The following is a 14,548-nucleotide window of genomic DNA, read 5'->3' on the forward strand; positions in this document are numbered from 1 at the left end:
ACTGGCAAGGATAAGGAGAAAACGAAATGCTTATACACTGTTGGTGGGAATGTAAGTTAGTTCAGCCACTGTGGAAAGCAGTTTAGAGATTTCTCAAAGAACATGAAACAGAACTAACGTTCAGCCCAGCAATCCCATTACTGAATATGTATCCAAAAGAAAACAAATCATTCCACCAAAAAGACATATGCACTCGTATGTTTATTGCAACACTATTCACAATAGCAAAGACATGGGATCAACCTAGGTGCCCGTCAACAGTGGACTGGATAAAAATGTGGTACATATAGACCATGGAATACTACGCAGCTGCAAAAGAATGAAATTATGTTCTTTGCGGGAAAACGGCTAGAGCTGGAAGCCACTAAGTGAACTAATGTAGTAACAGAAAACAAACGCCTCATGTTCTTATAACTAGGAGCTAAACTCTGGGTACCCATGGACATGAAGATGGTAACAATAGACACTAGGGACTGCTAGGAGGGGGAGGGAGGAAGGAAAAGGTTGAAAAACTGCTGAGTACTGTGTTCAGTACCTGTGTGTTGGGATCATTCATACCCCAAACCTCAGCACCACACAATATACCCAGGTAACAAACCTGCACATGTACACCCTGAATCTAACATAAGAGTTGAAAAAGAAAAAAACAGAATGGAATCTCTGCTTGTTTTCAGAATATCAGTTGTGCCCCTCTTCAATGTGAAATTCTCACTATTGGCTATATTGGGGGTGCCCTATATATGGGTGCCCATCTCATAACTTATTTTAAGAATCACAGAATTATAATGTGTGGGCTTGGGATTCAGTTTTTGCAATAAAACACTGAGCCTTCTATGACCTTCCTGTACATGTAAAAGCACACCTGTCTGCATGGCAGCAGTTGGACCGCACAATGTGGGTTGTGCCTTCACCCTGGAAAGTCTATGATGCCCCATCACCATGGTGATGGGATTAGGGATCTCCTGCACTCAGTCTTAAGTGCCACTGTCTGTGCTGGTTTTTCGAAGGTCGGAGCAGACTGAACCTTTGTGCTTTCATTTTCCTGATTTTGATTTTTCTTATGGGGAACCACTTTTCCTGCATTCGAGGTGTGTTCATACTGGTTTGTCAAATGCTGTCTTTTCAAATTACTAGTTAATACTTTCAAAATATGTTATTTAAAAAATTATCCTCTGTATTTTCCATATGCAGTTATAAATAAGTTTTGTGGTTATGTTTTATTCCTCATTTTATATATTTGATTCTTGTATCAAGCAGGGTGCCTTTGAACTTTTTCTTCATTTAAAAAATATGTATCATCTCCTTTTACATCCTGCACCCTTCAATGCTCCCCGCCCCAAATTAAGTTATTCCCTTGAGGAGAATATGGCAAAGTCTATTTTAATGTAGTTTTTAATCTAATTAAGAACCTATAAAATCATTACTTTCAAAAAGTTTGGAGAAAAGCCACAGTAGTATGGATGGGTTTGAGGCTTTTCACACAATAAAATGTACCTCTCTTTGTTTTTGACATGTTTTTCCTTCCTCTCTTCTTTTGTTGTGAAATGTGTATTTAGTTTAATAAATTTGTAGTAAATCATGTCCATTCACATATCAATTTTAAATGTAATAAGAATGCGTATTGTCTGTGTGTGAAATAAAAAACACATTTATTTTTATGCTTTGCGAGTTATCCAAAATCATACAATTGTCAATTACAGTCAATCACCCAAACTACTCACCTTTCCAGAGTAGTCTTAGTCAAATATTTTTTGTTTCCCAATGAAATGCAGTATTTCAATACAGAAAGATAAACAGAATGAATTGGTAGAGACTGTTAGCCAAGAACATAGTTTTATTTATACTCAGAAACAAATAGATCATGTACATATATATGAAGATAACAATTAAAGGGATAATTGTGTAAGTTTGCACATAGAAAGCTTTGAAAACCTGTTTACTTGTTAATGCTGTTTTGATGTATTGTGTGACTTAGTTCTCCTGACCCATCATCCAGAGCTCTCTCCAGGAGCTAAGTGCTCATCAGTTCTGTGACTTGGAAACTAACTTTAGAGGCACTTGTATTTGTTAGTAAATAGGGCAACACGATATTCTTTCACAGGTTTTAGTGCAGAAGACTGAATAGATAAGCTGCCCCACCCAGTACACTGGTGTTCATTTCATGGGCATCTCATCTGTTGACCGTGGATATGAAACACTTATCTTCAATGACCTTCCTGTACATGTAAAAGCACACCTGTCTACATGGCAGCAGTTGGACCTCACAATGTGGATTGTGCCTTCACCCTGAAATGTCTATGATGCCCTATCTCCATTGTGATGGGATTGGGGATCTCTTGCCCTTTGCTTTGCCACTGTCTGTGCCAGCCAGGCCACTGGGTCATTGTGGCACACAGTGGTATCCTTTGTCAAGGGAGTTGCAACCGGGGTGATACATGAGACTAATGATTAAGTGCTATTTTGTATTCTTGTCTTGTCCCCAGGTTGTGTAAATCACAGACTTCTTTTTAACATTTTTTTTTTTTTTTTTTTTTTGAGACGGAGTCTTGCTCTGTCGCCCAGGCTGGAGTGCAGTGGCGCAATCTCAGCTCACTGCAAGCTCCGCCTCCCAGGTTCATGCCATTCTCCTGCCTCAGCCTCTCTGAAGTAGCTGGGACTACAGGCGCCCGCCACCACGCCCGGCTAATTTTTTGTATTTTTAGTAGAGACAGGGTTTCACCGTGGTCTCGATCTCCTGACCTCGTGATCCGCTCGCCTCGGCCTCCCAAAGTGCTGGGATTACAAGCGTGAGCCACCGCGCCCGGCCTCTTTTTAACATTTCTATAGCGGTCCTTTGAAGTTCGTAATGCCATCAAGTATCAATAAAGGTTCTTCCCATTATTTATCGTGGAGGGCACTGAGTGTGCGCTTACGCAGACATAGCACTTTTGACAACTTTATCTGCTTCTTTCAAAACTGGGTCTGAATTATGATAAAGTGGTTGGGTTTAGGCCAACCAGGTGTATTTCACAGAACAATGGGTTGGGAGTTCAGAATCCTGGACTTGAATGAGTCTCTGAGCCTTATTAAGCTGTGAAATCTAAAGCAAGACATTTCACTGATAATTAAGCCTCGTGAGCACTTATACTGTACACTTTACCTACATCGAATCATTCAGCCATCACCACAGACATATGGCATGATTGATTTACTATCATCTTTTGCTGGGCAGAAAAAGACAGAGATGAATGTGCCCAAGCTTATGAGCCCCTAAGCAAGAGCCAAGATGGGAACCCAAGCATACGGCCCCAGTGCTGAGGCTCTGAACTACTGACCTGCCCTCAGCACTCAGCCGTGGGATCATGAGTCACTGTGCAAGGGACTTTCAACATCTGCATGTATGTCTGGAATGATCTGAGCCTGCAGAGTTCCTACACACTAGCCACATTATAGGGTGGTGTCCGTGGTCACATAGCTCAGGGCAGGTATTAGTATATGAATAACTTAGGTACGTCATAGTCTTTATGTGAAAGGCACATAAAAGCCCAAGTACTATCGAACTGGTTGCGGATTTTGAGTTGGAGAACAACACTTGGGACAACCGGTCACATTCTTTCAGTGCTCGGCCACTCCTCAGCACGTATCTCAAAGCCGATAAGTAATGAAAAGACCCTTTATTGATATTTGATGGCATTATGAACTTCAGATGACCGCTATAGAAATGTTAAAAAAAAGTCTGTGAGCTACACAACCTGGGGACAAGACAAGAACACAAAATACCACTTTGTGTGTGTGTGTGTGTTTTTTTTTTTTTTTTTTTTTTTACCATCTTTAGCCTCTTGTATCACCCTGGTTGCAACTCCCTTGGCAGCTGGTTTGAAGAGCCTCAGTGCTCACCAGGGGCCATCTCCCCGCTATGTCCTCTCTCCCTGTGGATTGCCTGGGCTGAACATAGGCAGCCCCTCACACGATGACTGCAAACACAAGGCAAAGGAGGACTAAACGGAAAATGTATGGTTATAGTGGTTATTTTAAAATATAAGTATTTCAGTATTTTCTAATCTTTAATAATTGATTTTTTTGGGGGGGTGGCTTTTTTTTTTGGTGGATTCTTGTTCTGTTGTCCAGGCTGGAGTGCACTGGCACAATCTGGGCTCACTGCAACCTCTGCTTCCTGGACTCAAGCAATTCTCCTCCCTCAGCCTCCCAAATAGCTGGGACAACAGGGGCGTGCCACCACGCCTGGCTAATTTTTTGTGTTTTTAGTAGAGACAGGATTTCACTGTGTTAGCCAGGATAGTCTTGATCTTCTGAGCTCATGATCCACCCATCTTGGCTTCCCAAAGTGCTGGGATTACAGGCGTGAGCCACCGCACCCTGCCTGTTTTTTTGTTTTTTTTTTTGTTTTGTTTTTCTGAGATGAAGTCTCACTCTGTTGCCCAGGCTGGAGTGCAGTGGCACAATCTCAGCTCACTGTAGCCTCTGCCTCCAGGTTGGAGGGATTCTCCTGCCTCAGCCTCCTGAGTAGCTGGGATTACAGGCACATGCCACCATGCCTGGCTAATTTTTTTTTTTTTTTTTTTTTTTTACTAGAGACGGAGTTTCATTATGTTGGTTAGGCTGGTCTCAAACTCTTTACCTCAAATTATCCTCCCACCTCAACCTCCCAAAGTGCTGGGATTACAGGTGTGAGCCACCACACCCGGCCGATTATTTTTATAACAAAGAAAATAAATAAATATAATTAATGCTGGTGCATGGAATTAAATTTAGTTTTTAAAAAATTCACACATAAATAAGAGCAGAACCCCATACCCTCGATGATAACTACAGTAGCAGTGTATGTGGGTCTGGGGAGGTTGAAAGGGACTTGGTAGATGTCAAGAAGGTAGTGGCAGTCCTGTGGGCTTTTAAAGCATCTGAAGAAGTGACAGGACGCTGTGGTTGAATCCTAGCATATATTTTAGTATTCGTTCATTTGGAGTTTGTTTATTTCACGTTGCTTTCATTTGCCATTACCTGGAAAGCCAAGGGCTCTACTCATTTCCTTCCTGCTCTTTCTTTGCCTTCCTTGGTCCGTGAAGAGGATGGTCCAGGAGAAGCTCAATCCATGCTTGTCAACCAGGCACACCCCTAAGTTCTAGTCCCTGAGTCATTCATGAGTAGCACCACCAACAAACTGACAGCCATGCTGTGTCCTTCCACATCCCCTAGGTGACTCGAAGAAGCCTTCCAAAAAGTGGGTGAGAAGGAAGCCCTACTCTACTACCACGGTAAAGTAGCCTGTCTTTGCCTAAGATGTAAATGTTGTTTTCTTGGTTCCTTTATTTTTCAGTTGATATCAGCTATGGGAAAATTATCCCCTACATTATAGATGTTAGATAATGTTTCCTTGGGGATGGAGGAGGTGTATCTTACCAACTGACACCTGATTCTAGAGGAAATACACAATTGGCAGTGTCAGATACTACACTGCATGTTAAGGGATATTTTCTTCAGGAACAAGCTTTCCACTTTAGATAAGAATTCTGTAATTGCTACCCCAAAATTATCTAGACAGAAACATTCTTTAAGAAAAGCTCCGGTGCTTTCCTAAGGGAACTCTACTCTAGAGTTGGGGCTTTTGACTTGAACATTCTTTCCCACCTTGCTTACCCATAGTTTCCAAGTGAACAAAAGACCTGTGGGAGCCATCCATAGCATAGCCTGATTCTCAGAGTGTTTTCCTTCTCTACTTACAGGTGACTTCATCGAGCACATTCAGTGGTACGTATCTGGAATCACTCACTGGCTGTTAGAAAAAGATTCTGTAGGAAATCTGGAGCCTAACTCTTGGCTTTTGTCTGGAGAGCCTCCATGATCCAAGACACCTGGTGGGAATGAGGATGTGGGGTATAGTAAAAGAAACTGGTTTTCCAAGTGACAAACTCTTTTTACCTACGTAGAGTTCCTGGAAACGTGTTCACATTAGGTGGTGTTCACATTAGGTCGTGTGTGTGGGGGTGTGTATTAAGGCAGGGGTGGGGTGGAGTGGTCTATGTGCAAGTCTGCTTGATTTGCTTGTGAATGTGTGTCCATGTGTGTTGCCCCTAGGAAAAAAATGTGTTTACCCAGCACAATTCTCAGTGCCATTTTTCTTAATTTAACAAATCAGACCACATACTTTACTTACATTAGTTCAAACCCCATCATGGCCATATGTTGTGAGCTTGTTTATTGAACCCCCATACCAAATGGAGAAACTAAGCCACAGAAATAAATGTGCCCCACCTCACTTGCTATGAAGTGAGGAGCCAAGATGTTTACTCATAGGGTCCCATTGTTGAAGGCCTGAACTACAACCTCTATTTATCAGCCAGTGAAGGGATCACTATTCACCGTGCAAGGGAGTTCCAGCACCCTCTATGCCTGGAATTACCCAAGCCTGCAGACATCCCAAATGCCATCCCTCACATAAGAGAGCCTCAGTGATCTCATAATGTAGCTATGTAGGCATCCTCCTGCAGGTGTCACATAGTCCTTAGTGTGAAACCAACATAGAAAGCCCATGTTTCTGATCAAATCACAGGTTCTGAAACACTAAGGGAGTCACTAAATAGGACAGTGTGGTGCCTGCATGTCATAGCTGGGTCTCCTCAAGACATGGCTCAAGTCCGATAAGAATTGGGGAGATGCTTTACAGTCTTGGCCACAGTTCACCACAAGCCCTCTGAGCTACACACTTTAGGGATCATGATCATTGAGTACTCAAATTACCACTCGGTGGGTATCCGGGTGTCTGTCGTCCATGGCAACTCTCTTGTGAAGCTGGCGTGGAGAGAGTCAGTGCTGGAGCTGTGCCTCCCTTCTGAATGGACCCTCCCTGTGTTAGCAGGTGGGTGCAAGCATGGGGGTCAGCACGCTCAGTGGATTTACACACACAGCATTGAACAGTAAGGCTGGGCTTCATTATTTATACATTTTCAATAATTGATGATCTTCATAATGTAAAATCAATGATTTACTACACTAGAATACTGTCCCTAGTATTGAATCATATCTCTCAATAAAGGATTGCTTAAAGTCACATGAGAGTTCCCATTCAACTGATGATACGTGCCATAGCAGCAATTAAAGCAGTCATTTGAAAAGGCTTTTACTGTAAACTTATGCATGAGCCTGAAGTGGGGGATAAAAGAGGTGATTGGCTCCCTGTGCAATGTTTCTATTATATGCCTGATGGAGGACAATTAGGAGGGTGATGGAGAGAACAGAGCAAAGGATTGGACAGGTCCATTGAACCCATAAGACTATGGTGAGGTTAGTGAATGAGACTGGTCATTTTAGGTCAAATTTTACCTCGTGTGTTCCTTCCACGCTTTCTTCCAGTAGTTCCTTCTATTTCTTACTAACTAGGTCACTGTTGCTAAAATCCATACTAAAAGAGGGCAAAGCTTTGTAATAACATAAAAGCTAGTAAAGCTGTGATAGCTCAAATTTTACAAAATACTGGGGGCTTTTGCCTGAGACCTGGATGACAGTTGTGTAAGAATGGGGAGTTCCTCTGAAGACTACTGGACTTCTGAGAAGAAAAATCTAAGCTGTCTCTGTGTGATATGGAGTCAGCCTTCACTGCCCACGAAGTCTGTCTGATAGAGGTGTTGAGTGCTCAGTGAACTCCGTGATCTTCCTGAAACTCAATTTTGATTCAGCGGGCTCTGCTTAGAAGCCTTTAAAGAGCAGGATCATAAGATTAAACTTGGAACACATTATCATTATTTTCCCTCTGATCTTCTGTCAGCAAGACGTCAACAGTCCTCTCTATTGTAAATGCATTAACCAGCATCTTCTCTGATAGAAATTTTGAGAAGATACAGCCTGTACACCACCCAGCATTGGAGGCATCATGGCTTCTGGAGAAAGAAGAAGGTAAACCCACAAGAAGGTACTGTGGCAGTTCATTGATTAAGTTGATTCAATAATCGCAATTGTGGGAAGTATTCAGTGTCCCATATGTAAAAGGAATCTATGAAGAGATTAAGCCATATATATATATATAATTTTTTTTTTTTTTTGAGACAGAGTCTCGCTCTGTCACCCAGGCTGGAGTGCGGTGGTGCAATCTCGGCTCACTGCAAGCTCCGCCTCCTGGGTTCACACCATTCTCCTGCCTCAGCCGCCCGAGTAGCTGGGACTACAGGCGCCCGCCACCACGCCCAGCTAATTTTTTGTATTTTTTAGTAGAGACGGGGTTTCACCATGTTAGCCAGGATGGCCTCGATCTCCTGACCTCATGATCCACCCGCCTCGGTCTCCCAAAGTGCTGGGATTACAAGCGTGAGCCGCCGCACCCGGCTAAGCCATATTTTTTAATGTGTCAGAATTCTAATTTGCTTAGTCAGTAAGTATTGCTACGACCACAAAAGTAAATATCCACTTAAAAGTCAATTTTGGTTCATGTTTAAGGATGGACAATGTTTCAAGCTAATGTCTAGAATTTACCTGATTGTTAAACATTAGCATAAATCTCCCTGACAGAGTCGTGCTATATTATTATTTTTAAATTAATATATTTCTTTAGAGAGTTTTAAATTGACATAACAACTGAGCATATGGCCAGGCGTGGTGGCTTATGCTTATAATCCCAACACTTTAGGAGGCCAAGGCGGACAGATCACCTGAGGTCAGGAATTGGAAACCAGCCTGGCCAACATGGTGAAACCCCATCTCTACTAAAAATACAAAAAATTAACCGTGTGTGGTGGCAGACGCCTGTAGTCCCAGCTACTCGGGAGGCTGAGGCAGGAGAATGGCGTGAACCCAGAAGGCGGAGCTTGTAGTGAGCCGAGATTGTGCCACTGCACTCCAGCCTGGGTGACAGAGCGAGACTCTATCCCCCCACAAAAAAAAAAAAAAATTTATAGCGTGTGCTTCAGTACCATTTGTAGATGGACTCATTCCCATTGTCTTAAGTTGCCATCAGCAAAATGCCAGGGACTCTGTTTCTCACTCCTCAGCTCCTTGTTCTTCCTGTCTCTCCACAAGGGAAGATTTTCTAGCAGCAGCTCAAGCTGTGCCTGTAATGAAACACATCCACACACACTCCTGTTGTCCACATTAAGCAGAGCTCCCTGAATATCTCATGAACAAAAGCGTCTATGACTAACTGTTGCTCTGTGTTCTTCTAGCCTCTAGGGAGTCTCCAGCTCACAGGGGCAGAGAAGTTGGAGAGAGGCCGGTCAATGTGAGGGTAAGGTTGCCTTGCTTTCCCTGAAATAGAAATTTTCCTTTCTTGGCGTCTTTCTTTTTCAATTGACTTTACATTTGAAAAAATGACAATGTCCATTACAGATAGTAAATGCAGTTTTCCGAGGGGACAGAAGAAGCGACTCTTAGCAACTGATATGTAATCCAAAATGGCATTTAGCTATGACGGCTTCAGGTTGTAGACTGCATCCTTGGGGTCCTTGTCCTTGGAAGCAATGTCTTCTCCTTGGATTCAGTATTTTGCACTTGCCAACCTATGTGGACCTGAGAGATCCACCATCCAGAAGCTGATATCTTTTCTAGTGTGTATCCTACCCTTGTTTGGGGGGCCTTGAAGTTGACTACACTTTCTGATCAAGTTTTCAATATTCATTGAGAGAAACAGAGCCTTGTGCCAACAATCCACAACACGACGTACCCCTCATAAAGTCTTGTTTCTGTATTGCAGGTGGTGCAGGTGGCCCCTCTGAGGTTTGGCTCTAGTAAGTATTCTGGAATTACTCACCAAGAAAACAATCTGGATGCCAAGAAAGGTGTGGCATCCTTGCAGGTTTCAATGTGAAGAGCCACCCTGATCCTGGGATTGTGATAGGAATAAGCATAGTAGAAGTGTTTTTTAAAAACCTGAATTCCCCAGGGAAAAGTTATGGCCAATTTTTGAGGAAGCAGCTGTGCTCCCTTTTGGGTGGTGCCGAGCTGGGTGCTTAAGGATTGGTGGTGTCTTGTGTGAGGCTGCATCGTGTGGTGTGAATGTGTGTGTTTCTGTACAGGTGAGGCTGTGTGTTTTCTCAGGAGAGATTTCCCATTTATACAGCCCAATTGCCAGTGTCTGCTTCTAAAAATAAAATCCACCCCCGCTCTACTCTCTCTGTACAGTGACTCCTCCACCCTCAGCAGAGCCATCCCTGACTCTGGCTTATTATCCCCACTGCTCAGGTGGAGAACCTGAAGGGCCAAGGGAGTGGCCCCAGCTCCCGAGTTCCTGAATGAAAAAGTGAAAACAGGAACCTGGGAGCATAGGCCAGTGCTGACGCTGACATGCAGTTAGTCATGGGGTGTTCACCACCACGCAAGGAGTCCAGCATTCATGTATAAGCCTAAAGCACAGAGCCTAAGAGGTCCCAGACGCTGCCCATCATTATAAAGTGGCCTCCATGGTCACACAACCCAGGGCAGTTATAGGCACATCTCCCCACGGACCGGCATAGTCATCGGTGTCAAAAGCACCAGTCCCCAGGTGTTTGGGGCAGCTCACAGATTCTTTTTTTTTTTTAACTTTTATTTTAAGTTCAGGGGTACATGTGCAGGATGTGCATGTTTGTTACATACGTAAACGTGTGTCACGAAAGTTTGTTGTACAGATTATTTCATCACCCATATATTAAGCCTAATATCAGTTATTTTTCCCCATCCTCCCCCTCCTCCCACCTTCTACCCTCCAGTAGGCCCCAAGCTCACAAATTCTAAGAGGAGTGGGGGACCACGCAGGCCAGTGTGGCCCACTTCAGTTGTGAAGTTAATTTGCTCAGCAACTGGCCAAAGCCTATAAGGATGGGTGATGTATTTTAGTAGATTTAGTAATACTATCTTCCCAAGCCCTAAAATGCTGAAATCCTGCCAGCTGAAAATGGTGAGGAGGGACAGATAGGAACTCTGTGGCGCACTTGGTTATTAGCCTGGCTTCCATCCCCTCGTGGCAACTCTCTTGTGCATGTGGGTTAAAGACCCTCAGCCTCAAGCCAAGCCTCCTCCATGAGGAGCCATCTCACTATTGACTGGCTAGTGCAGTGTATGGCCACCAGCCCAACTGAAACAAAATGTTGCTTTAAAACAAGTGTAAATCTCATACAACAGGCAAATGCAGAAGCAGCGTGGTCTTGCAAGTTGCAAAGAGGACAGTTACAATTTCACTGGACTTCAACCTGGGTAGAAGACATGAGGGAACTCTGTCACTGAATCACAGCAGAGTTCAAGGCCACTTGTAGACTATTGCATGTTACAGAAGGTGGGCTTTAGCTACTAAGCAAAGGCCTCTGTTTCTCATTTCTTCCCTGTTCATCTTCTTGGTCATCCTTCTTCCGCAAGAGAAAAGAGCCCAAACAAAAGGCAGTTTCAATATTAATCTGACCGAAGTTTTGTGCAGTTTATTATCATCCAGGTAATCAGGTGCAACCTGGTCTGCCTACCACCACCCCCACCCCTGCTCTGTGTTTTCATTTAATAAATATTTTGGTCTATTTACTATGTGCTAGATTTTCTGGAGACCACAGAGTAAATGAGATAGAATCTTTATGTTGACAGCTAAGTTAGATTTAACATAACTGGCTGGGCGCGGTGGCTCACGCTTGTAATCCCAGCACTCTGGGGGGCCGAGGCAGGAGGATCGTGAGGTCAGGAGATCGAGACCACGGTGAAACCCCGTCTCTACTAAAAATACAAAAAAAATTTGCTGGGCGTGGTGGCGGGTGCCTGTAGTCCCAGCTACTCAGAGAGGCTGAGGCAGGAGAATGGTGTGAACCTGGGAGGCGGAGCTTGCAGTGAGCTGAGATTGCACCACTGCACTCCAGCCTGGGTGACAGAGCGAGACTCCGTCTCAAAAAAAAAAAAAAAAGATTTAACATAACTGACAAAAATTAAAATTTCTGATTTCTTGTAGAAATATTTTGTATGTGTGAATGCATACTGCATGTAAAGTGTTTAACAAAAAAAATCACACTTGCACTCATGGAAGGCTTTTCATGAATTTGTCAATTTCTATTTTTTTCTATTTCTGCACTTCACTGGATAATGCATATCTGAACCTGGAAACTGATTCCCACTGCAGAAAGTGTTCTGAGTCATGTCCCTTAGCTTCACAGGTGCAGGTCTACCCAGAAGGATGGCCCAGCATCAGCTTGGCCCACACTGTGATCAGCCACCTCCATGCACCACAGCAAGCAAGTTCCCTGGGTGATTCAAAGCCTCCACCACCAAGGCACTGACCTTTACTCTGTTCTCCTAGCTCCCTGTGAGGACGCTGTACATGACATCGTTAATGAGGACGCTGTACAAAACATCACTAACGAGGACGCTGTACACAACATCACTAATGACGCTGTACATGACATCTCTATTGAGGACGCTGTATATGACATCGCTAATGAGGACACTGTATACGACATTGCTAATCAGGGTGCTGTACAAGACATCTGTAAAAAAGAAGAGGCCGCCAAGGTAAGACACTTTCCTTTGAACAGAAATGTTACTTTCCTGGCTTCTTTCCAATCAGACGTAGATATGAACATCTGCCAATGTGCATTATCGATGTCATCTGCAATTTAATCAAATGTAGACATGAACATCTGCCAATGTGGATTATTTATGACATCTGCAATTGCCTTGGTGTGGTGCTATTGATTGGAAGCCTCTCACCAACCCATGCCGGGCACACTGGGGCGTGGTAGATGGCAACATCCAAGATCCACTGCAATGCAGAGGTGTTTCCCTCCACAGCAGTTTTCCCCCGTGGATTAAAGATACACTGTAAAGATAAATTCTGTGGGAAAAGGTCTTGTCTTTTCCACAGGTGTCCTCCGTGTTAGTTTTGGGGGACTTCGACCTTTGACTCAATCACTATACCCCTTCTAATTTTCTCAAGTTGTTGAGAGAATATCAGATCTGTGTGACGTGCATGGCATCATTTCACCCTCCTAATGTTTTCTTTTCTATAATTGCAGGAGTCATTTATACTGGAGAATGGTATGTACCCTGAAATAACTCACTTCCTGAGGAAAAAACGCTCTCTCTAGGGTACAGAAACCTGATTCTGGGCTCTTTTTGGGAAGGAGGATTTGGGGTCTGGTGAGAGCAAATGATTTTGCAAGTATAAAACAATGTCCAGAGAGGTTGTAGGGATGTCTGTGAACCAGAGGAAACATCAGGGGATCCTGTGTGAAGCACAGGGGCTTCTGCTGGGGTGGGAGAAGTGGGTGGGCCTCTCTCTAATGACTTATCCTGATGTTTGTGTTTCTAAAGATTTGATTCTGGAGAGCATATCTGATGATGACGATTTTGCAGGTAGGTAACTGCTTTCAACGTAAGATCCAATGGGAGAGAGTTCCCAGGGCCTTCGGGGTATCCATGCTGCTTGAGAGGTTGAGGGAGGGGGCGTGAAATCAAAACGAAAAAGGAAATATGTGTCAAATTGGATTTGGTCTTTTCCAAGTTTATTGGCATAATAGTAAGAACTGTCTCTCTGGGCTATGAGAGTGCTATGTTATTTGAAGGTGATCTTTCCCGGAACACCTGGCCTTTTCTTTTCTGCCTCTGCCAAACATCACAGCCTTTGGGTTGGATTAGTCAGCACCCCTTGGGATTGTGCAGAAGAGGTTTGGGGTTGCATCGAGTGTCACCTGTGGCGAACAGAATCTGAGGGACACAACTCTCTCACAGGCACTTACTTCAACCTGGAGACAAAGTTCTCCTGGTGTGTGCCCAGGGGTGCAGGAGAAATTGACAGTCGGCCTCCGAACTTTTAGGACTTTAAAAAGCACTCATGTTTCCATCCTCGCTGTTGACTCCTAGCTTAAAGGGAGCTCCCGGGGTGAGTGACAGAGGCGGGATCAGACCCTGGCAGTCTGACAGCAACACCTGTGTTCCTCTGCACTGGGCCATGGACGACATTACACACCTTGATGAGAATCAGGAATTGAGGCTAATCACATCTGAAATTGAGATGGGCCTTGAGTCATATAAATAGTTTGGAAAAGATGCATTTTTTTTTTTTTGAGACGGAGTCTCAGGACCCCACCCCACCCCCGCCTCACTGTAAGGGGTTCATGACACCAGCAGGGGTTTCTAGCACCTGAGGTGGACTTGGGGGCTTGGGTCCCAAAAACCTCCCCACCAGCAGCTGTGAGCTCCCCTCTGAGCCACTCTCCTCTTCCCCACTCTGCCCGGGCAGGTCCAGGTGCTGCTGTACTTCCTGTGGCTGGAGGCCATCCCTGCCCTGGACAGCAAGAGACAGAGCATCCTGTTCTCCACCGATGTCTAAAGGTCCCAGTCCATCTCCTGGAGGCTGACAGACAGCCTGGAAACCTCTGGCTAATCAGGCCATCTGTAGAGTGGGAATCAAGATTTTCTGAGGCATCCTTGGGCCACCCCCAAGTGTCAGGCCATCTGCCAAGAGACAGCGGCCCAAAGCGGAAGGACAGGTGGCCTGGGCAGATCCCGCCCAGGTCTGAGAGCCCCAGGCTGGCCTCAGACTGTGGGTTTTTTATGTGGCCACCCGAGGGCGCCCCCAAGCCAGTTCATCTCGGAGTCCAGGCTTGGCCCTGGGAGACAG

General features: G+C 44.4%; 1 protein-coding gene across 2 annotated transcripts; it reads left to right on the forward strand.

The window, feature by feature from the left end:
- Positions 1–930: 930 nt before the first annotated feature.
- On the forward strand, positions 931–13,974 carry LOC129467697 (uncharacterized). 2 transcript variants are annotated; one of them, XM_055252379.2, is made up of 10 exons: positions 931–1,088; positions 5,194–5,252; positions 5,721–5,745; positions 7,817–7,903; positions 9,147–9,208; positions 9,674–9,707; positions 12,227–12,438; positions 12,942–12,963; positions 13,240–13,281; positions 13,657–13,974. In XM_055252379.2, exons 1-10 carry the CDS (start codon positions 1,061–1,063, stop codon positions 13,740–13,742), a joined length of 657 nt encoding a protein of 218 aa, XP_055108354.1. In that variant the 5' UTR covers positions 931–1,060; the 3' UTR covers positions 13,743–13,974. The 2 variants fall into 2 exon arrangements, with proteins under 2 accessions (XP_055108354.1, XP_055108357.1); XM_055252382.2 differs by having other exon boundaries at positions 13,789–13,974.
- Positions 13,975–14,548: the final 574 nt, after the last annotated feature.

Source organism: Symphalangus syndactylus, chromosome 18 (genome assembly GCF_028878055.3).
Source record: "Symphalangus syndactylus isolate Jambi chromosome 18, NHGRI_mSymSyn1-v2.1_pri, whole genome shotgun sequence".
NCBI classification, from domain to species: Eukaryota; Metazoa; Chordata; class Mammalia; order Primates; family Hylobatidae; genus Symphalangus; species Symphalangus syndactylus.

What these genes read in the sequence shown, in the direction of transcription:
- LOC129467697 (XM_055252379.2), top strand. Translation starts at nt 1,061, where the DNA reads ATGGGGAACCACTTTTCCTGCATTCGAG. An exon ending in GAAGGTAAACCCACAAGAAG is followed by an intron (nt 7,904 to 9,146) that starts GTACTGTGGCAG and finishes GTGTTCTTCTAG; the next exon opens with CCTCTAGGGAGTCTCCAGCT. An exon ending in AGAGGCCGGTCAATGTGAGG is followed by an intron (nt 9,209 to 9,673) that starts GTAAGGTTGCCT and finishes TCTGTATTGCAG; the next exon opens with GTGGTGCAGGTGGCCCCTCT.